Here is a 22320-nt window from a genome sequence, read left to right as displayed (position 1 = left end):
GCATATTTTTATCTGTTTTCTTTCTTAACAATGTTGTCTTAATGCCTCCTTTTCTTTTTCTAATAGGCAAGTTAAAATAAATTCATTATGTTTTAATGTTGACTTCAAATAGGTTTATTTTAAGTAACTCATTTCAAATTTTATATTCATAGCAAGTGATAATGTTCCTTATAATATTCCTAAAGCAGCTTTTCTATGGTTCATGAAGTTTGTGGATAGATAAGAATGTGTTTTCTTTCAGATGTTCCATCTTTAAGGCACAGCATGTTTTTCGGGCTATAGTACCTAAAAGAAAGTGATACATATAATTCATTTTGTTTTTACATTTGCAATTAATATTTCAATGTTGTTTATGCTTATATTGACTCAAAGTGGGCAAAATATAGGCTAATAGGCAAATTACTCTTAGGTTTGCCTAAAGTGTATTCACGAGCTTGGAAAAATTAAACATAAGGCATTTTGAACAACTGATTGTGCTTTTCCATTTGATATGAAAACATTGTTTAGGAAGGCATCTTGTGGGGTGACAATTTGGTTAGTAAATTTTAAGATATAAATGTTACTGACCTTGGGGTCCTTTTAAAAATGTCCAGACAGTACTTGTATACATGATCTACAAATGATTCATAGTAAGATTGGTGTCCCATTCAACCCTACTTTTTTATTTTTAAAAATATATATTTTATTGATTTTTTACAGAGAGGAAGAGAGAGGGATAGAGAGTTAGAAACATCGATGAGAGAGACCCATCAGTCAGCCGCCTCCTACACACACCCTACTGGGGATGTGCCCGCAACCAACGTACATGCCCTTGACAGGAATCGAACCTGGGACCCTTCAGTCCGCAGACCGAGATTCTATCCACTGAGCCAAACTGGTTTTGGCATGTATATTTAATACTCTTAATCTTTGCCAACAGTTAGGTTGATCAAGAATTTTTAAAGTAATTTTCCTTATCTTCTTTTGGTATTTAACACCATTGATGAAGAAAAGTGATATCAATCTAGTTCTTATTCTTTACCTGTAAAATTATTAACTCTCTTTTTAGTCTTGATATTCTGAGACTTACTAGGTCCTGACTTGAGATTTACCCAATATATTGAATTTTCTTTTGTTTAAGTAACTGTAGTTTTTTTTTTTCACAATTTCCATTTTGCAAGTTTTCACAGCAATATGCTTTCTCCCCCACAATTACTATTACTTTTTTGTTTGAAGAAATTAAATCTTTTACTTTCAAATTTTTTCTATATTGTTCTGAATTTCTATATTTTATTTACATATACGTTTATCTGTTGAGTCAATTTTTCAGCTGTTAGTCTTCCTCATGTGCTTACTGATATTTTGTTGAGAATTCATCTCCTATTGGAAGTTTCACTCAGACCTGATTTTGGTAGTCTTGTGGAAGGGAAGAAGAGCCCCCGACTTTATAAGAAACTAGCTTCACTTTGCCACACACAGGTAGAAGTCCTGGGTGAACACCTGTTGATGTGTTTGAGCTGCATCCCCGTTTCCCTTGGGTGGCATCACTCTGCATTTGCTCTGTGAGGCAAAAATCTCAGGGAATGTCATCTTCTGGTTGTTATGTGGCTGTTAAGGTTGTAGACATGGGAGCTAATGGAAAAATATTTTATTTTTCAAGCTTCAGAGTAAACAAGCTGATTTTAATCATAAAGAAGCTCATTTTGAGGAAAACTGATTTGAAACTATAGTGATACATTGGGGTTACCTACAGGAAAAGATATTATCTTGATTAAGAGGCATGACAGTGCTGCACATGGCGGTTCTGTATGACACACAACATGCTGGATGACAAAACAAAAAACCTCTGCAAAGCAATCCTATGTTGTGCACTGAGTTGGTGCCAGTAGAACAAGATGCTAACCTGGGTGGTGACTTGAGTTAGAACTCATGAGTATTTTATCAATGATTCAAGGTCTCAGAGTGAGTACTTGATATTTAGCATGCATATCTAGGCTACTATGTAAGCCACCTTTATTTGGTATGGTAATTCTACACCTGGCCTAAGACCTATTTCAGCCCTACCTGCCATTCATTGAGTCACCCACAGTTCTACCCAAGCCTATAGGTTCTCTTGTTCTCTGGCTTGACTCAGCTGTTCACTGATACTCAGATGTGGAGGATGAATAGGGAACCTTCAATGGACTGCTGCATACAGACCATTTTCTAAGCATTTTGAGGATATCAACATCACTGGGACTTAGTCCCAGATCTGTTATTGTGAGAGTTTTCTGACTGGGATATCAGAGACAAAAGGGTTCAGCTTTCTGAAGTCATTGTCTCCAACTTATATGGGCTATGCACAAGGAGAAACTTTCATGAGAAACAACTTACAGAAAAAGTTGGGGTTTATAAAAAATGGATTTTTTCACTCTGAATGTCTCATCCTATTCAACAAGATTTAATCAGCAATCAAAAAACTTTCTACAAATAAAAGTCCAGGACTAGATGGCTTCACTGGTGAATTCTACCAACTGTTAAAAGAATTAATATCAATCCTTCACATCTTATTTAAGAAAAGGAGCAGAGACCAGTTCTCAATTCATTCAATGGAGCTAGTATTACCCTGATGCCCAAATCAGACAAAGATAACACAAGAAAAGAAAACTAAATATATCCTTTATGGATATAGAGGCGAAAATCCTCAACAAAATATTAGCTAACTGACTCCAGCAACATACAAAAGGGTTATACACCCTGACCAAGTGGGAGTTGTTCCAAAAAAACAAGGTTGGTTTAACATATGAAAGTCAATCAATGAAACACACCATATTAATAGGAAAGGACAAAACCATACAACTACAACTGTCTCAATAAATGGTGAAAATTATTTTACAAAATCTAATACTTTTTCATGTTAAAAACTCAACAAATAGGAATTATAATATATGTACTCAACCTGATATAGGGTAACTATAAAAACCCACAGCTAACTTCATATTCAATGGTGAAAGACTGAAAACTTTCCCTCTAAGATCAGGAAAAAAACATGGATATTCCATCTTACTGTTTCCATTTAACATTGTACTAGGCAATTTGACAAGAAAAAGAAATAAAATAATTCAGATTGGAAATGAAGAAGTAAATTGTATTTGCAGATAACACAATAGTACATAAAGAAAATTCAAAGGAATCCACAAATACCACTAAAGTGGATAAATGATTTTAGCCAGGTTGGAGAAGATAAGATCAATAAACAAAAATCAATTAGTATTTCTATACACTAGAATTAGACAACCCCAAAAAGAAAAAAAACCTCCAATTCAACCTCCTTTATGATTGCATGAAAATAATTAAAAACTTATGAATAAATTGCACAAAATCAAGATTTGTACACTAAATGCTACAAAACACTAATAAAAGGAATTAAAGAAGACCTTTCACTTCCTCTCCAGTTCTAAGAATCTAATACTACTTGACCTCCTCCTAAATGTAACATGAGTTCAAACTGTGAAAGGACTTAAAACAAAGCAAGATGCTTCCTCTACCCACTGTATTTCTATTTGTACACCAGAGCAGGATAGAAGCTTTCCTTTGAAAAACAGTCTCCTGAGACCATGTGATACAGGGCCTTAACAAAGTTCTACATAATCATAAATTTCTCAAAACTTGAAAACAAACAGATATACTTTCCATTAATTGTAATTTTATAAGAGTTTACTCTCCTTGTTAGATTATGCAAGAGGGAAATTGAATTCTTTGAAGTTCCACTGATGAGGCTGTGGGGAGCCCGAAATACACTCTTGTTTTGGACTCACAATTATTCTATGCAGTGTAATGGCATAACCTGATAAATTATGCAATTTGATGGCATAGCAACTTGGTAAAAGCTCTGTGCATTTCAAAAATGGATTCCTTTTGGTTACTTCCAAAATATACTCTGACTTGAGAATATTTTCTCAATCAAGACGCAGGGTGGCGCTGCAGGCTAAGGTAATGAATAAGCTTGCGTATTCCTTTGTTCCAAGACGGAATCGAATTCACACGGAAGAAGCTTTGCTAGCGGTACTGGGTTACCAGCGAGTTTGGGGGAAGATATACGAAATGAATTTAATATTCAAAGGGCCTTTGTGAGGACTCCACCACGCAAGAAATCTCAAGTCTTTTTTGTTGCTGAAGGGACTGGCTGTAAGCTCCCGGGTTCCAACATGGAGACGCTAGAGAGAATTCAACCAAACAGGCAAGTGATGGCCTTTATTTTGGTAGTGTTCTTGTCTCAGGCTCGCTCGGAGCCCATTCGTTATTCTGTGTTGGAAGAAACAGAGAGCGGCTCCTTTGTAGCCCATCTGAGCGAGGACCTGGGCCTGGGAACTGGGGAGTTGGCTGCCAGGTCCGCTCGGGTGGTGTCTGACAATGACAAGCAGTGCTTGCTGCTGGATCATCAGACAGGAGATTTGCTTTTGAAGGAGAAACTAGACCGGGAAGAGCTATGTGGCCCCATTGAACCGTGTGTATTGCATTTCCAGCTGCTGCTGGATACGCCGGTGCAATTTTTTGAAGGAGAATTATCAGTCCAGGACATAAATGACCACTCCCCAGTATTCCCAGCTAGGGAAATGCTCTTGAAAATACTGGAAAACAGCCAGCCAGGGACTACTTTTCCCTTGAAATTAGCTCAAGATTTGGATGTGGGCAGCAATGGTCTTCAAAAGTACACGATCAGCCCCAATGCATATTTTCATGTTCTTACTCGAAATCATAGTGAGGGTAAGAAATACCCAGATTTGGTGCAGGACAAGGTGCTGGATCGAGAGGAGCAGCCCGAGTTCAGCTTAACCCTCATGGCACTGGATGGTGGGTCTCCACCTCGGTCTGGCAGCGTCACCGTGAGAATCCTGGTCATGGATGTTAATGATAATGCTCCTGAGTTTGTGCGCACCCCGTATCAGGTGCAGGTCCTGGAAAACAGTCCCTTAGATTCTCCGATCATTACTGTCTTAGCCAAGGATAAAGATGCTGGAAACTTCGGGAGAGTTTCCTATGGCTTGTTCCAAGCATCAGATGATATTAAGCAAACTTTCTCAATAAATGAAGTCACAGGAGAAATCCGACTGACAAAGAAATTGGATTTTGAACAAATTAAATCTTACCAAGTGGACATTGAAGCTACGGATGGAGGGGGCCTTTCTGGAAAAGGCACTGTGGCCATAGAGGTGGTGGACGTGAATGACAACGCCCCTGAACTGTTCATCTCCTCACTTCTCAGCTCCATCCCAGAAAACGCTCCTGAGACCATAGTCTCCATCTTCCGCATTCGAGACAGGGACTCTGGAGACAACGGAAAGATGATTTGCTCTATTCCAGATAATCTGCCATTCCTTCTAAAACCGACTTTTAAGAATTTTTATACCCTGGTCACAGAGGGCCCGTTGGACAGAGAAAGCAGAGCCCAGTACAACATCACCATCACCGTCAGCGACATGGGCACCCCCAGGCTGAAAACCCAGCACAACATCACCCTGCTGGTCTCCGACGTCAACGACAACGCCCCCGCCTTCACCCAGCCCTCCTACAGCCTGTCCCTCCGCGAGAACAATAGCCCCGCCCTGCACATCGGCAGCGTCAGCGCCACAGACAGTGACGCGGGCGCCAACGCCCAGCTCACCTACTCGCTGCTGCCGCCTCCGGACCCGCGCCTGCCCCTGGCCTCGCTGGTGGCCATCAACGCGGACACCGGCCAGCTGTTCGCGCTGCGGGCGCTGGACTTCGAGGCGCTGCGGGCGTTCGAGTTCGGCGTGGGCGCCACGGACCGCGGGGCGCCCGCGCTGAGCAGCCAGGCGCTGGTGCGCGTGCAGGTGCTGGACGCCAACGACAACGCGCCCTCCGTGCTGTACCCGCCGCACAACGGCTCCGCGCCCTGCACCGAGCTGGTGCCCAGGGCGGCCGAGCCGGGCTACCTGGTGAGCAAGGTGGTGGCGGTGGACGCCGACTCGGGCCAGAACGCCTGGCTGTCGTTCCAGCTGCTCAGGGCCACGGAGCCCGGGCTGTTCGGCGTGTGGGCGCACAATGGCGAGGTGCGCACGGCGCGGCCGCTGGGCGAGCGCGACGCGGCCAGGCACAGGCTGGTGGTGCTGGTCAGGGACCATGGCGAGCCCGCGCTGTCCGCCAGCGTCACGCTGCACGTGCTGCTGGTGGACGGCTTCTCGCAGCCCTACCTGCCGCTGCCCGAAGCGGCGGCCGAGCAGGCGCGGGCGGATCCGCTGACCGTGTACCTGGTGGTGGCGCTGGCGGCGGTGTCGTCGCTGTTCCTGCTCTCGGTGCTGGCGTTGGTGGCGGTGCGGCTGTGCAGGCGGAACAGGGCGGCCTGGGCGGGTGGCTGCTCGGTGCCTGAGGGCCACCTTGCTGGCCACCTGGTGGACGTGAGCGGTACTGGGACCCTGTCCCAGAGCTACCAGTATGAGGTGTGTCTGACGGGAGACCCTGGGACTGGTGAGTTCAAGTTCCTGAAACCAATAATCCCTAGCCTCTTGGTTCAGGACCCTGAGAAAGAACAAAAAGAAAATCCCGATTTCCGAAATAGTTTTGTATTCAGTTAAGTGTTGTATTAATTAGTTGAATTTCTCCTTCATTTTGGCCAACCTAATTTCCACTACAATGCATTTCTTTTAAGGAATTGTGTTGTTCTCTAAATATGTATATCTCTATTCCAAACCAATGCATGCCCCTGATCATGCTAGGTTTCTTTCTTTCTTTTCTTTTTTCTTTTTTTAATATTTATTGGACTTTGCATTTCTACTTACACTAAACATTGAATACGTATTTTCTCCATATTTGACCTTTTCTGTGATTACTCTTTTCATAACTATAAATTACTCAAGTAGTGTAAGAAGACATTTTGTTTAAATCAACTTCTTACTTAGTTAATGTCTTTTTAATGAAACATTTTACAGCTTTTATGCAATCTTGCATTTCTATATATTCGTGGCTCTTGTCCTTACCATATACTTTTATCTTTGTGAGACCAGAGTGTAATTTACCTAGACCTTTCTCGTTGACTATTTTACCAGGCTATGCCCCCTGAATAACCATGAGCATATAACTTTGCATACTTATTTCTCCCAAATTGTACATAAAAATGCACTTTATTAAAATATTAACACTCTAAAACTGTGACTTCCCATTGTGAGAATCATATATGCTAGAGTTTTTCTTATTTTATTTGATTGCTACTTGCCTTGCTCATTGTATGTCAGTTCTCCCTAATCAATCTATAGATGTAATAAATCCTAAACAATATTTCAGCAGATTTCTTTGTGAAAATTGACAAACTGAATCTAAAGTCTATATGGAAATACAAAGGGACAATAATAAGCAAAGCAGTCTTAAAGAAAAATAATAAAACTGGAGGACTTACCCATCAGATAATAAACCTATTATAAAGCTACATTAAGACAATATTGGCGAAAGCTGGTTTGGCTCAGTGGTAGAGCATCGGTCTGTGGACTGAAAGGTCCCAGGTCCGATTCCGGTCAAGGGCATGTACATTGGTTGTGGGCACATCCCCGGTAGGGGGTGTGCAAGAGGCAGCTGGTTGATGTTTCTCTCTCATCGATGTTTCTAGCTCTCTATCCCTCTCCCTTCCTCTCTGTAAAAAATCAATAAAATATATATTTTTTAAAAAGACAATATTGTATTACAGGATAAACAAAGAGAAACATTGAAAAAAATTGTTAAATAGACCTAAGGTTACAGATTTATTATAAAGTGACACCAGAAACAATGGGAAATGGATCCTCTTTTCAATAGATGGTAGAAAGTCACTTGAACGTTTATATGAAAAAATAATTTTTACCCTAACTTCCTTCATATGAAAAAAATTAACTTCAAAGGATTATAGCTCTAAATGTGAAAAATAATGCAATTAATTTTTCAAAAACATCATACAAGGATATTTTTATGATTTTGGGGTATGCAAAGACTTAAAGAAAAAACAAATAGTCCTAACCATAACCATTGAGAAATATTGACAGTTTAGACTAAATTAAAGTGTAGGAAGTTTGGTTCATCAAAGATACCTTAAGAGAGTTCAAATCCAAGCCATAGAGTGAGAGAAGATATTTTCAACACATATTTCTGGAAAAGTACTTTTACCTAGAATATATTAAGAACTTCTAATCATAAATTTGAAAAAAGGCAAATACCCTAATAGGGAAATAGACAAAATATTTCAATCACTGCACAAGAATGTACCCTAATGGCCAATAAACATGTGGAATATACTCAATTTGATTAATCATCATAGAAATACTAAAGTTATAATAAGATATCATCACACACTGACCAGAGTGGTTAATATTAAAAGACAATATCAAATGTTGATAAGAATATGGAGCTACTGGAAAAAAATATATTTAATTGATATTTTACAAAGAGGAAGTTAGAGGGATAGAGAGTCAGAAACGTCGATGAGAGAGAAACATAGATCAGCTGCCTCCTTCACACCCCCTACTGGGGATGTGCCAGCAATCAAGGTACTTGCCCTTGACTGGAATTGAACCTGGGGCTCTTCAGTCTGCAGGCCTATGCTCTATCCACTGAGCCAAACCAGTCAGGACAGAACTCTCACTTTTTGCTGGTTTGGATAAAACAGCATTTGAAAACTGTTTTTGCAATATTTGCTAAAGCTAAATATATGTGTACATTGTAATGCACAGAAATTTAACTCATAGGAATGTATTAAACATAAATGCACATATAGACATCAAAAGATGGGTATAAGAATGTTTATAGCAACAATATTTAAAATATCCCCAAACTAGACAACTCCAATCTCCAACAATTGAAGCATGAATAAACAAATCAAGGTATAGCCATATAATAGAATGCTATAAGACAATGAGAATAAAATAAAACAGAATATACAACAGATAAATTTTATAAACATAATGTTGAGTGAAACAAGAATAACACAAAAATAGCAAATACTCTGTATCTCCATTTGTAGAAATGTTCCAAAAATGTAAGCTAGGAGAGTGCTTACCTTTGCGGGGAAGAGGTAGTGGCCAGACAAGGACAGAAGGAGGCTTGCAGAGTCTGATAACATTTTAGTTTCAATTTGGTTCTGCTTATAGGAGTGCATTTACTTTGTGAAAGTTCTTTGAATTGTACACTTATGATTTGTATCCTTTTTTGATGTATGTTATATTTAAAGATAAAAGTAATTTTTGTAGGCTCTGGCCAGGTAGCTCAGTTACAGCATCCTATCCATATACCAAGGTTGTGGGTTCCATCTCCTATCAGGGCACATACAAGACGCACCAATGAATGCATAGATAAGTGGAACAACAAATCTGTTTTTCTCTCTCCTTCCCCCTCTCTAAAGTAAATAAAATTTAAAAATAATTTTTGTAAAATTGTAAATTTTTGTAAACATCCATTATCACTTACTTTTTAAATATAATAAAACCAAAAACTCAAAAAAGTTTTGTCACGTACTCAAAAGGAACTTCATGAAGAAAGTTCATTTTATTTTTTATTTTCGTATAATTTTACTTTATTCTGAAAAGTATTCTCGCACTTAAAGTCAATGAAGCAAATGTATATTTAGAGCTTCTAATAACTAAGAACTGGAGATATGATCCGGAGCATTTCTGTGACTTAAAAAGATACTGATACACACCAGAGTTACAAATTGAAATGATATAGCAAATACTATTTGCAATAGTAAGTAAGGACGCCTGGTGGCGCTGCAGGCTAGGAGTTCGAATGAAGAGCTCTGTGGATCCCGGACTCCATTAAGCTGGGAAATCAGAACGTTGATCGCTTCCTGAAAGAAGGCAGCATTTCAGTTAAGATATAGGGGCAGAGATCTTCAGAGAGGGCATCGTGCTAGTGCGACTCAGCCAGAAAGGTCTAATCCGAGGTTATTTAACGAAGCCCTCTGGATTGATTGTACCGCGTTGAAGAAGCTGCACCTTCTTGAACTGGGTCTGAACAATGGAGACCGCGCTAGCAAAAATGCCACAGAAAAGGCAAGTTGTCTTTCTTGTTATATTGTTGTTTTTGTGGGAGGCTGGCTCGGAAGCAATTAGGTACTCGGTGCCAGAAGAGCTGGAAAGTGGCTCCTTTGTGGCCAACCTGGCTAAGGACCTGGGGCTCAGGGTGGGGGAACTGGCCACTCGGGGCGCGCGAATCCATTACAAAGGAAACAGACAGCCCTTGCAGCTCGATATAAAGACAGGGGATTTGCTTCTATATGAAAAACTAGACCGGGAGGTGCTGTGCGGGGCTACAGATCCCTGTATACTGCAATTCCAACTGTTACTGGAAAAGCCGGTGCAGTTTTTTCAAGCTGATCTGCAGCTCACGGATATAAATGACCATTCCCCAGAGTTCCTAGACAGGGAAATGCTCCTAAAAATCCCAGAGAGCGTCCAGCCAGGGACTGTGTTTCCTTTGAAAACGGCTCAGGACTTTGACATAGGTAGCTACACTGTTCAGAACTACTCAATCAGCCCCAACCCCCATTTTCATGTGGTCACTCATAATCGCAGAGATGGCAGAAAATACCCTGAGCTGGTGCTAGACAAAGCTCTGGATCGGGAGGAGCAGGCCCAGCTCAGTTTAACCCTCACAGCGCTGGATGGTGGGGCTCCGCCCAGGTCAGGGACCACTGTCCTCCGCATCAAAGTCCTGGACATCAATGACAACCCCCCTGAGTTTCTACAGTCTGTCTATGAGGCACAGGTCCCGGAAAACAGCCCCCTGAACTCCTTAGTTGTCACTGTCGCCGCCAGAGATTCAGATGCCGGAACGTATGGGAAAGTAGTTTACACTCTGTTCCAAGGCGACGAAGTTACTCAGCCGTTTGTAATAGATGAAACAACAGGAGAAATTCGTCTGAAAAGGACATTGGATTTCGAAGCAACTCAATATTATAACGTGGAAATTGCAGCCACAGACGGCGGAGGTCTTTCAGGGAAATGCTCTGTAGCTATCCAGGTGCTGGATGTGAATGACAACCCTCCTGAGCTAACCCTGTCCAAGGTGGCCAGCTCGACCCCAGAAAACTCCCCAGAGACTGTAGTTGCTGTTTTCAGTGTTTCTGATCCAGATTCCGGGGACAATGGCAGGATGGTTTGCTCCATCCAGGACGATATTCCGTTTCTCTTGAAACCCACATTCAAGAACTTTTACACCCTAGTGACAGAGAGGCCACTGGACAGAGAAAGTCAGGCCGAGTACAACATCACCATCACCGTCACCGACATGGGCACCCCCAGGCTGAAAACCCAGCACAACATCACCCTGCTGGTCTCCGACGTCAATGACAACGCCCCCGCCTTCACCCAGTCCTCCTACACCCTGTCCCTCCGCGAGAACAACAGTCCCGCCCTGCACATCGGCAGCGTCAGCGCCACAGACAGGGACGCGGGCGCCAACGCCCAGCTCACCTACTCGCTGCTGCCGCCCCGGGACCCGCGCCTGCCCCTGGCCTCGCTGGTGGCCATCAACGCCGACACCGGCCAGCTGTTCGCGCTGCGGGCGCTGGACTTCGAGGCGCTGCGGGCGTTCGAGTTCGGCGTGGGCGCCACGGACCGCGGGGCGCCCGCGCTGAGCAGCCAGGCGCTGGTGCGCGTGCAGGTGCTGGACGCCAACGACAACGCGCCCTCCGTGCTGTACCCGCCGCACAACGGCTCCGCGCCCTGCACCGAGCTGGTGCCCAGGGCGGCCGAGCCGGGCTACCTGGTGAGCAAGGTGGTGGCGGTGGACGCCGACTCGGGCCAGAACGCCTGGCTGTCGTTCCAGCTGCTCAGGGCCACGGAGCCCGGGCTGTTCGGCGTGTGGGCGCACAATGGCGAGGTGCGCACGGCGCGGCCGCTGGGCGAGCGCGACGCAGCCAGGCACAGGCTGGTGGTGCTGGTCAGGGACCATGGCGAGCCCGCGCTGTCCGCCAGCGTCACGCTGCACGTGCTGCTGGTGGACGGCTTCTCGCAGCCCTACCTGCCGCTGCCCGAAGCGGCGGCCGAGCAGGCGCGGGCGGATCCGCTGACCGTGTACCTGGTGGTGGCGCTGGCAGCGGTGTCGTCGCTGTTCCTGTTCTCGGTGCTGGCGTTGGTGGCGGTGCGGCTGTGCAGGCGGAGCAGGGCGGCCTGGGCGGGTGGCTGCTCTGTGCCTGAGGGCCACCTTGCTGGCCACCTGGTGGACGTGAGCGGTACTGGGACCCTGTCCCAGAGCTACCAGTATGAGGTGTGTCTGATGGGAGGCTCAGGGGCCAGCGAGTTCAAGTTTCTGAAGCCGATTCTCCCCAATTTCCCTCCTCAAGAAACGGAAGGAAATGAAGGAAAACCCTACTTTTCGGAATAGCTCTCCATTCAGTTAAGTATTGAATGATTCTGCTAACCCTACTTAATAAGTGTGAAAGTCTTTTAACTTAAAGTTACATGCTATTAATGGTCCCTTTATTGATTAATTTACTACTGCTCCTTAGGGTAAAATTAAAAGAAATTCAGATATTGCATATATATACAGCATTTTCCTTATATCACGCTTAGTAGTTTTAAAATCATATGTAACTATATTTGACAATCTGAATTAAAAGTACATTTGTACTTGCATAATTTAAAATTTTTGAAATTCAATCATCTATCTCTTTTTACAGAAATTATATTCCAAAGTCCTTAAGTGTGATTCTATTTCTAACTGTTGGTGACAACTGTATCACTATTGCTATGTAGAGAAAAATTTTAAATGTTTGTTGTTATTTAATCTGCCAGTGTAAGTTTGATTTAGGGGTAACACCTACAGTGTGATAAAATAAAGATATACACTAAAGATGGCTAAATAATAAGATAGCCAGGCATATTTATGTATATTTCAATAACCATAATAGTCAATACATATTTTCTGTGAATTTAAACTTTACAAAACTGTCATCACATTAAATTACAGTTTGTGAGCTTTATGTAGGAATAGGGTGATCTTTTTAAAATACCAGGTCAATTATAAATGCTTAACAAATATTTTTCTTTCTTTCTTTCTTTCTTTTTAAAATATATTTTATTGATTTTTTACAGAGAGGAAGGGAGAGAGATATAGAGCTAGAAATGTCGATGAGAGAGAAACATGGACCAGCCGCCTCCTGCACTCCTACTGGGGATGTGCCCGCAACCAATGTACATGCCCTTGACCAGAATCAAACCTGGGATCTTTCAGTCCGCAGACTGACGCTCTACCACTGAGCCAAACCAGTTTTGGCAACAAATATTTTCTGAATGTTAACATTCCTATAGTGAATTTTAAAAATAATTTCAAGGGATACAGAAATGCTAATATTCTTTCTACACTATAATACCCTTGCCAAAAAGTGAAATTATTCAGTATCACTCTTACTTTTTCTCTAATAAAAAACATCCTCCATTAATACAAAACTCTATTATAAAACATAAAATGCTTGAGAGTACATTTTATCTCTTTGTCTCTATTCAACTACTTGAAAGTTGTAAGGTATTATATTATATTGTTTAGTAAAGTCCAAATTGTATTTTTCAAACTCCTCCTCCTAGTTTCTTAAACTTCTACATATGTGATATCTGCTAAGAAGTAAATAAGTTATTAGTGCCAGTTTATTGGAGAATGTCCATTTATTTTTTCCCCTTCCTGTTCTGCATATGCATCATTTATATTTATTAACCATAAAATTATTTACTTTCATAGTTTAACTATTTTTGGTCTTATTTGTATTGGTTATATTTTATGAAAAATTCCTTCAAATTTCCATCAAAGTTAGGCAATTTACACTAAAGTGACAAGAGAGTGAATATTTTATTTTTTAAAAATATTTTATTGGAGAGCAAATTGGAAAACAGTTCTATTTACCCTCCTCTTTTCCCAGTAGAAATAAAACAAATCTTTACATCTAAAAAATATTTTATTGATTTCAGAGAGGAAGGGAAAGGGAGAGATAGAAACATCAATGGTGAGAGAGAATCATTGGTCAGGTGTCTCCTGCATGCCCCACACTTGAGATCAAGCCCCAAAACAGAGCCTGAAACCCTCCCTGGGCATGTGCTCTGACAGGAATTGAACGATGACCCCCTGGCTCATAATTCTACACTCAACCACTGAGCCACAGCAGCTGGGCAGAATATTTTATTTTTATCCTTAATTTAAATGGAAATGGGCTTAACTAAATTATGCGTGGCTGTGTTTTGTATCCAAATAAGTGAACTGCCATGGCTCTTATGTCAGGGATGATTACCAATTGGTTCAATGAATGTAGGGAACACTTACTGTTTTGTATTTCCATATATTTACTTTCTCCTTGGAATAGCACTCTTCCTTGGGAGAAACTGCTTCTTTTGACATTCTCACTCCAGTTCCTATGGCTTTAGTTGATGCAGTGGTGTTTTTCAATAGCCCTATCTCTATTGTCCCAGGGACTCAAACCCCTTCCCTGGGAAGTATATCTTTGACTCCATTGACTCCAAGAACATGCCTTCTTCATGTTCTTCCAAAGACATTGCCTGAACTCATAGCTTATATTGACTTCTAATAAAATAAATGGTCATTTTCTCTGAACGTTACTGGGCTGTGTGCACAATGAGTTTATAAAGGAAAAAAATTCTCAAAGGCAATGTGGTCCAGAGACTGACAATATATCATCCCTTCCCAACCCCTGGGAGATACAGGTACAGGAAGTAGAAGCTGGATTTAAAAATTCATAACTTCGAACACAATAGAACAAATTAGCATTTTGTTAATAGAATGTAAGCTCCTCAAGAGCAAGCATTTTTGTGTTTACTGTTTCATCTCCAGAAGCTAGAAAATTTTCTGCACAGTGAAATACTTATTGAATGACTAAATGAATTTGTCTTCAGCCGAGTTTTGAATCATGAAATTGTACCTTTATAAAGAAGATGAATATAGATAAATAGGTGTTATTTGGCTCTCACAACTACTGCTAGCTACCTGAACAAGACTGCGTAATAGGTGAGGGGGAAAGGAGTACGCAAAAAGGCATTCAGCGCATTTTTGCTCTTACACTGTGCTTTGAAATGAAAACTACCTGAAGTTGTAAAACAGAACGCTGGGTGGCGCTGCAGGATAAGAGAGTAACTCCGCGATTCCAAGACTACGGAAAGCCGTAAAGCTGTCTGCGACAGCTCGCAAAGGAAGCATTTTACACCACCGGGGACAGGGGTTTCAGAGAGGCTGCTGTCCCCATCCCCACGTCAGTGAATGCTAGGAACTGACTCAAGATTATTGAACTAAGATAGCAGAGTTGGCTGCCAAGCAATCATTTTGGGATTTAATACTGGATCTTTGGGACCAGGAGGAAGGATGGAGACGCCGCTACCAGAAGAGCCCTGGAAAAGGCAAGTGACCGCCGTTATTATTCTGTTACTATTGTGGGAGGCGGGCGGTGCGACCGTTAACTATTCCGTTCTAGAAGAGAGGGAGAGCGGCTCCTTTGTGGCCAACCTCGCGGAAGACCTGGGTCTGGGCTTAGGGGAGCTGGCCGCGCGTGGCGCCCGGATTCTATCCAAAGGGAACAGACAGCATTTGCAGCTCGAGCAGAAGAGTGGCTATTTGCTCCTCAAAGAAAAACTGGACCGGGAAGAGGTGTGCGGTGACACGGATCCATGTATCCTGCATTTCCAGGTGCTACTGAAAAACCCGCTGCAGTTCATTCAAGGGGAACTGCAGCTCCGAGATGTAAATGACCACGCCCCAGAATTCCTGGAGCAGGAAATCCTCTTGAAAATCCCGGAAAGCAGCCATCCTGGGACTGCAATTCCTTTGAAGCCAGCTCAGGATTTAGACGTGGGCAGCAACGCAGTTCAGAACTACACAATTAGCACCGACCCTCATTTCCACCTTGTCACTCGCAGTCACAGCGATGGCAGGAGGTACCCCGAGCTGGTGCTGGACAAGGCACTGGACCGTGAGGAGCAGGCAGAGCTCAGGTTAACCCTCACGGCGCTGGACGGTGGGTCGCCGCCCAGAACAGGGACTTCCCAGGTTGTCATTGCGGTCCTGGACATAAATGACAACGCCCCTGAGTTTGCCCAGCTGCTCTATGAGGTGCAGGTCTCAGAGAACAGCCCTGTAGGCTCCCTGGTCGTCACTGTCTCCGCTAGAGATTTAGACGCTGGGACCCACGGCGAGCTCTCCTACTCGTTTTTCCAAGCCTCAAGTCAAGCCGTTCAGGTGTTTGAAATAAACGCAGTCACGGGGGAACTTCTGTTAAAAAGAAGGTTGGACTTTGAGGAAATTCAGTCCTACCGGATGGAAATTGAGGCCTCAGATGGTGGAGGTCTTTCTGGAAAATGCACCGTAGCCATAGAAGTGACGGATGTCAATGACAACGCCCCGGAACTGACCATGTCCCTGCTCCTCAGTGATATCCCAGAAAACACGCCCGACACGGTGGTAGCTGTTTTTGGAATTTCAGATCCAGACTCTGGAGACAATGGCAAAATGACTTGTTTCATCCAAGACCATCTCCCCTTCCTGCTGAAGTTTACTGTAGAAAATTTCTACACACTGGTCACAGAGGGACCGCTGGACAGAGAGAAGCAGGCCGAGTACAACATCACCATCACCGTCACCGACTTGGGGACCCCCAGGCTGAAAACCCAGCACAACATCACCCTGCTGGTCTCCGACGTCAACGACAACGCCCCCGCCTTCACCCAGCCCTCCTACAGCCTGTTCCTCCGCGAGAACAACAGCCCCGCCCTGCACTTCGGCAGCGTCAGCGCCACAGACAGGGACGCGGGCGCCAATGCCCAGCTCACCTACTCGCTGCTGCCGTCCCGGGACCCGCGCCTGCCCCTGGCCTCGCTGGTGGCCATCAACGCCGACACCGGCCAGCTGTTCGCGCTGCGGGCGCTGGACTTCGAGGCGCTGCGGGCGTTCGAGTTCGGCGTGGGCGCCACGGACCGCGGGGCGCCCGCGCTGAGCAGCCAGGCGCTGGTGCGCGTGCAGGTGCTGGACGCCAACGACAACGCGCCCTCCGTGCTGTACCCGCCGCACAACGGCTCCGCGCCCTGCACCGAGCTGGTGCCCAGGGCGGCCGAGCCGGGCTACCTGGTGAGCAAGGTGGTGGCGGTGGACGCCGACTCGGGCCAGAACGCCTGGCTGTCGTTCCAGCTGCTCAGGGCCACGGAGCCCGGGCTGTTCGGCGTGTGGGCGCACAATGGCGAGGTGCGCACGGCGCGGCCGCTGGGCGAGCGCGACGCGGCCAGGCACAGGCTGGTGGTGCTGGTCAGGGACCATGGCGAGCCCGCGCTGTCCGCCAGCGTCACGCTGCACGTGCTGCTGGTGGACGGCTTCTCGCAGCCCTACCTGCCGCTGCCCGAAGCGGCGGCCGAGCAGGCGCGGGCGGATCCGCTGACCGTGTACCTGGTGGTGGCGCTGGCGGCGGTGTCGTCGCTGTTCCTGTTCTCGGTGCTGGCGTTGGTGGCGGTGCGGCTGTGCAGGCGGAGCAGGGCGGCCTGGGCGGGTGGCTGCTCGGTGCCTGAGGGCCACCTTCCTGGCCACCTGGTGGACGTGAGCGGTACTGGGACCCTGTCCCAGAGCTACCAGTATGAGGTGTGTCTGACAGGGGGCTCTGGATCAAATGAATTCAAATTCTTGAAGCCGATTATCCCTAACCTCCTACCCCAAGGCACTAATGAAGAAATAGAGGCAAATGTCACCTTCCAGAACAACTTTGGATTCAATTAGGAATCAATCATTTTTAAGATATTTAATTCCTTCAGGTACAGAGTTTGAGACCGTCATAGACAAAAATCCTAACTTTAGGTATAGCCTGGGTTTGCCTTTTGGATTTCAGGGGCATGGGGACCAGTATGAGGTATGTCTGAACGGAAGCTGGAAGCTTAGTAGCCATCGACTTCACCTTCTTCAGACCAACTGTCCTCAAGTTTATGGGTGAGGGGGCTGGTAGGGACACTGAGGAAAACTCTAACTTTAGAAATAATTTTGAGTTCAATCAGGAATCTCATCTTGACAAGACCTGATAAATGGTAATATACATGCACTCACAGAAAGGCTTACATATTCACACATTCATAATAATTTCCATATTTTTAGTGATTGCAACCTGTTGGAGTATTTCACATTCTGAATCTCTAGGTGTTTTTGTTGTTTTGTCAGGTTTCCCCCTCACATTTTGCATGTTCCTACAATAGCAGAGCAGTGGCATTTCTCAGCAATTCCGGGTAAGATTTTTGGAAGTTACAAATGTTTTTTTAGATTCCTGATATTTTAGCTTGTTCATTGATATATTGTTATGCTTAAGAGAATTGTGTTTAATGATTACCATCAGCATGAGTCTAACTATTGTAAATAATGGTGTTCAGTTTAAAAAATAATTTTCATTTATGCAGAAAAATTACTGTAACCTCGTGAATTATTTGATTCCTGTAATGTTGTTTCAAAAACACTGCTGTAGTTTTTCAAATGAACTAACATTTTAGCTAAATGTTTTCTAAGTTGGATAATTTCTTTCAAAATTGATAGTATTTAGTTAGACCACCTGCTATATTTTAAAGGATTCAATTCCTGTTAAATAGAAAAAAGCAGAAAAATATTGGTAGACTTATGATTACCTTTTTATAATAAATGATTTTGAGTGTGTAAATGATTCTCAGACTTTTAATATACAGTCACATGATTCAAATATATTCAATAAGAAGAAAGCAAATTAACATAATTATTGCAGGACTCAGAAGTAGTTATTAAGTTAACATCATTCTAAAAGATTTCTATGATTCAATATATGTTAATAGATGGAAATAATGTTGTAAACTGGACCTATAAGCATGGCTAGCTTTATAATGAAAATTACCAGATTTTATTTGCATATAATAAGATTGTAAAACTCATCATTATGAAACTATAGACTTGCTTGAGCTTAATTAATCCCCATAAAGTTTAAAACAATATAATTATATTAACATAAGTTAACTACCTGTTTTAAAATGAGCAAGTCAAACCTTACACTTTTACCCTCTTCTCCTCACCTTACTTTATACTTTTTATTACATATATACATATCACATATATAACGTATATTAAAAGGATAATTCTCATAATTGTTAAGACATTTTATGTTTTAGACATTTAATTTGTTATATGGTGCTACAAACTTTTCAATATTATTCAAGTCTGTACAGATGTAACAACTTTTGAAGCATGTTACTGTGTTTCCATGATATTTACTTCCATATTTCTAAATAATATGCTTATAAAATGCTTTCATTCAAATTTAGTTTTGAATGTTATCCATTTACTTTTCTTTAGGGGCATGTGCACACACACACATACTGCACATTTTTTTCTACCCCTTCCTCTCTCATAGCAACATTATATAAAATTCTGTTTTAATAGTGTTCATATAATTAGAATTAGGGAAATACCGCTTACAATTGAACCTCATGATGTATTGAGATTTTGTTTCTTTTCTTTATCTCAAGTAAACAATTGCCTCATTTTCACTTTACTTTTCTATGTACAGATTTTTAACTTATTCCTATACTTTCTAAAGTCTAAAACTCCTAATTGTGTTTATTAAACTCACCAAGAAATCTCTCAGTTGCATTATTTTTTCTTGGAGCCATCCTGGAGCTGTTCAAACTCCTGCTCAGTTGTATTTTATGTGCCCTGTAGACCTGTTGTATAGCTGGCAGTTTGGAACTCACTTTATCCACCATTCTGGGAATTTCTTTTGTCTCTCTCCTGAATTTAATTTCATTTCCTGGACTTTATGTCTTCCTCCTTTTTGGTTTACTGCCTTGAGTTCTGAGGAATATTTGGTAATACATTTATTAAGTTTTTAATCATGTGAAAATTTCAGATGTTAGAAAATAATTTTTTTGTTTGTTTGGTATAGAATTTTAAGTTAGAAATTATTTGCTGCTAGTATTTTGAAGGCATTTCTTGACTTGTCTCCCTGCTGTTTACTTTTCTCCCATTTGTTTTGTCTTTATAGGTCCATTTTATTTATTTATTTATTTATTTATTTATTTATTTATTTATTTATTTTAAATCAATCTTTATTGTTCATATTATTACAAAAGTTCCTCATTTTTTCCTCCCACCACCAAGTTCCCACCCCATAGGTCCATTTATTTTATATATTTGCTCTCTATTGCTTAGATGAGGTTTTAGGGGGGAATTGAGATAAATTGGTGTGCTCAAATAGGAATGAAATGCAGCTTTCCCAGACCTCAGTCATTTCTATTTTTTCATCCTTTGGCTTGCTGTATTTCATCAGATGTAGTTCTTTAAAGGAGAGAGAGAGAGAGAGAGAGAGAGAGAGAGAGAGAGAGAGAGAGAGAGAGAGAGAGAGAAGAAGAAGAAGAAGAAGAAGAAGAAGAAGAAGAAGAAGAAGAAGAAGAAGAAGAAGATGAAGAAGAAGAAGAAGAAGAAGAAGAAGAAGAAGAAGAAGAAGAAGAAGAAGAAGAAGAAGAAGAAAGAAGACTGGTTTCCTTCCATACATTCCCTTATCAGAAGATAGAACCCAGGGCAACCTGGGTATGTGCCAGGACCCAGAATCAAACCCGCCGCCTTTTGGTGTATGGGACATGTTCCAACAAACTGAGTCACACCAGCAGGGTTACATGCTATAGATCTTAAATTCTCACATACTTGTGAAGTACAAGTTTTCTGGGCATAAAATTTTCAGTCAACTTTCTTTTCCTCATAGATTTGTTGATATCAAATATTACATTAGTCATTTCATCATAGTTTCTCTATATTTTTCTGTAAGTAGGCTACCTTTCATTCTTAAGTAGTTGTCTTCAATAAGCTCTTATGAATGCTAATGATATGTTTAATGATTCACACCCCCCCCCATTTGCTGCACTGTTTTCTTTATATTTGACCAACATCTTGGCTGGGTATAAAATTATTGAGCCATAATTTTTTTCCTTTAGAACCTGGTAGAGCTTTCCATTGTATTCTAGTATTAAATGTTGACAAGGATTAAGTTTGAAGCCTATTTTCATTATCTATGGGTTACTTATTTTCTATTTTTAAACTTCATTGTCTTTCTCAGGTAGTGTCTTGATTTTGATAATTTTGAATCACTTTTTTTCCTGGAACTCAGTGTACCCTTTCAATCTGTTTCACATACAGGTATTTTCAAGTATGTCATTTATTTATTTATATCTAGTATGTATAACTGGTTTCTAAATACTTTCAATATGTGAAATTTGTATGGGTCAATTTTTGCTGCATTGTTTCTGATTCTTCTTATTCATGTTGTCTTTATTTCTTTTGTGACTTATATAGTTGATTACCCTTAAATATTTATTTGTAGGGTCTCCTCAAAGCCTAGGCTGTATGGTCCAGATTTTCAGTAGTTTCAGCCAGAATTCTAGAAACACTATCAGTAGGGGACCACCACAAACAAAATTTATGGTTTGAGGTTCCTTGAAACTCAATTTATGAATATTCTAAATACAAACACACATGATGACCAAACCTAGACACAATTTCCCAGGCATGGTTTCTTTTCTTTTTCTTCCACTCTATTCAACACCAGAGATCCTTCTATATAATTCCCTGGAGTTGGAGGGAGGAGTCAGGTTTAGATTTGTTGGTGTTATACTGGTTTTATATTGTTGATGTAGCTCTGTGGGGCCCTTTAAAATGGGGAGGGTCTTCCCATAATATGCTGCACCTTTGGTTGGCCTTGAGTCTTGAATTATATTTCTTTAATCCCAAATAGCTTCAGGTCAAAGCTTGAGGGCAAATATTTTCAAAAGCTCTATGGGCTTACAATAAGTTTTGTTATCCCAACATGCTGTTTACCCCATATTACAGGCTTTCATAAAAATTGGGCACCCTCAACAAGTGGTTCAGTTGGTTGGAGAATCATCTCATACACCAAAAAGGTTGTGGGTTTGATTCATGGCATATACATAGAATTCTGGTGATCCACATGAGGGACAGGGCACATATGGGAGTTTTGCACCTCTCTCTCTCTCTCTTTTTCTCTCTCTCTCTCTCTAAGAAAAACAAACATATCCTTGGGTGAGGATTTTTTTTTTTAAGTTTTAAAAGGAATTAGGAATAGATTCAGATACTATATATGCTTGGGAAGCATCATTGGTTCAAAGGGTCTTGTCCCAGCAAATAAATTTATTGCTTTATTGATTTGAGGGCTAAGCTTTCAGTAAAAAAGAACTATTTTGGCTACAAAACACACCACCAATATAAATAAGTAAAATCATATGCTCAGCTAATAACCAATTAAATCAATTTATTTGACCCTATCTGTTTCTAATGGCAATGGGGGCTACAGGTGTGATCCGAGTGGTTATGATATATACTACCAATTTTACT

At 42.1% G+C, this 22320-nt stretch overlaps 2 protein-coding genes across 2 annotated transcripts; both read left to right on the top strand.

The window, feature by feature from the left end:
- The first annotated feature begins 3258 nt into the window (after positions 1–3258).
- LOC311622649 (uncharacterized protein) lies at positions 3259–18603 on the top strand. Its single transcript, XM_084883892.1, has 2 exons — positions 3259–6549; positions 15233–18603. The coding sequence occupies exons 1-2, from the start codon at positions 4167–4169 to the stop codon at positions 17689–17691; spliced, it is 4842 nt and encodes a 1613-aa protein (XP_084740018.1). The 5' UTR covers positions 3259–4166; the 3' UTR covers positions 17692–18603.
- Positions 9698–12979, top strand: LOC311623150 (protocadherin beta-5-like). Its single transcript, XM_084884981.1, has one exon. It carries the CDS (start codon positions 9955–9957, stop codon positions 12322–12324), a length of 2370 nt encoding a protein of 789 aa, XP_084741107.1. The 5' UTR covers positions 9698–9954; the 3' UTR covers positions 12325–12979.
- Positions 18604–22320: the final 3717 nt, after the last annotated feature.

Source organism: Pipistrellus hanaki, assembly GCF_964339955.1.
Source record: "Pipistrellus hanaki genome assembly, chromosome: 5".
In the NCBI taxonomy this organism is placed as follows: Eukaryota; Metazoa; Chordata; class Mammalia; order Chiroptera; family Vespertilionidae; genus Pipistrellus; species Pipistrellus hanaki.
Note: the sequence above shows the minus strand (reverse complement) of the source record. Positions and strands in the feature narration are given on the sequence as shown.

What these genes read in the sequence shown, in the direction of transcription:
- LOC311622649 (XM_084883892.1), top strand. Translation starts at nt 4,167, where the DNA reads ATGGAGACGCTAGAGAGAATTCAACCAAACAGGCAAGTGATGGCCTTT. An exon ending in CCGAAATAGTTTTGTATTCA is followed by an intron (nt 6,550 to 15,232) that starts GTTAAGTGTTGT and finishes TATTGAACTAAG; the next exon opens with ATAGCAGAGTTGGCTGCCAA.
- LOC311623150 (XM_084884981.1), top strand. Translation starts at nt 9,955, where the DNA reads ATGGAGACCGCGCTAGCAAAAATGCCACAGAAAAGGCAAGTTGTCTTT.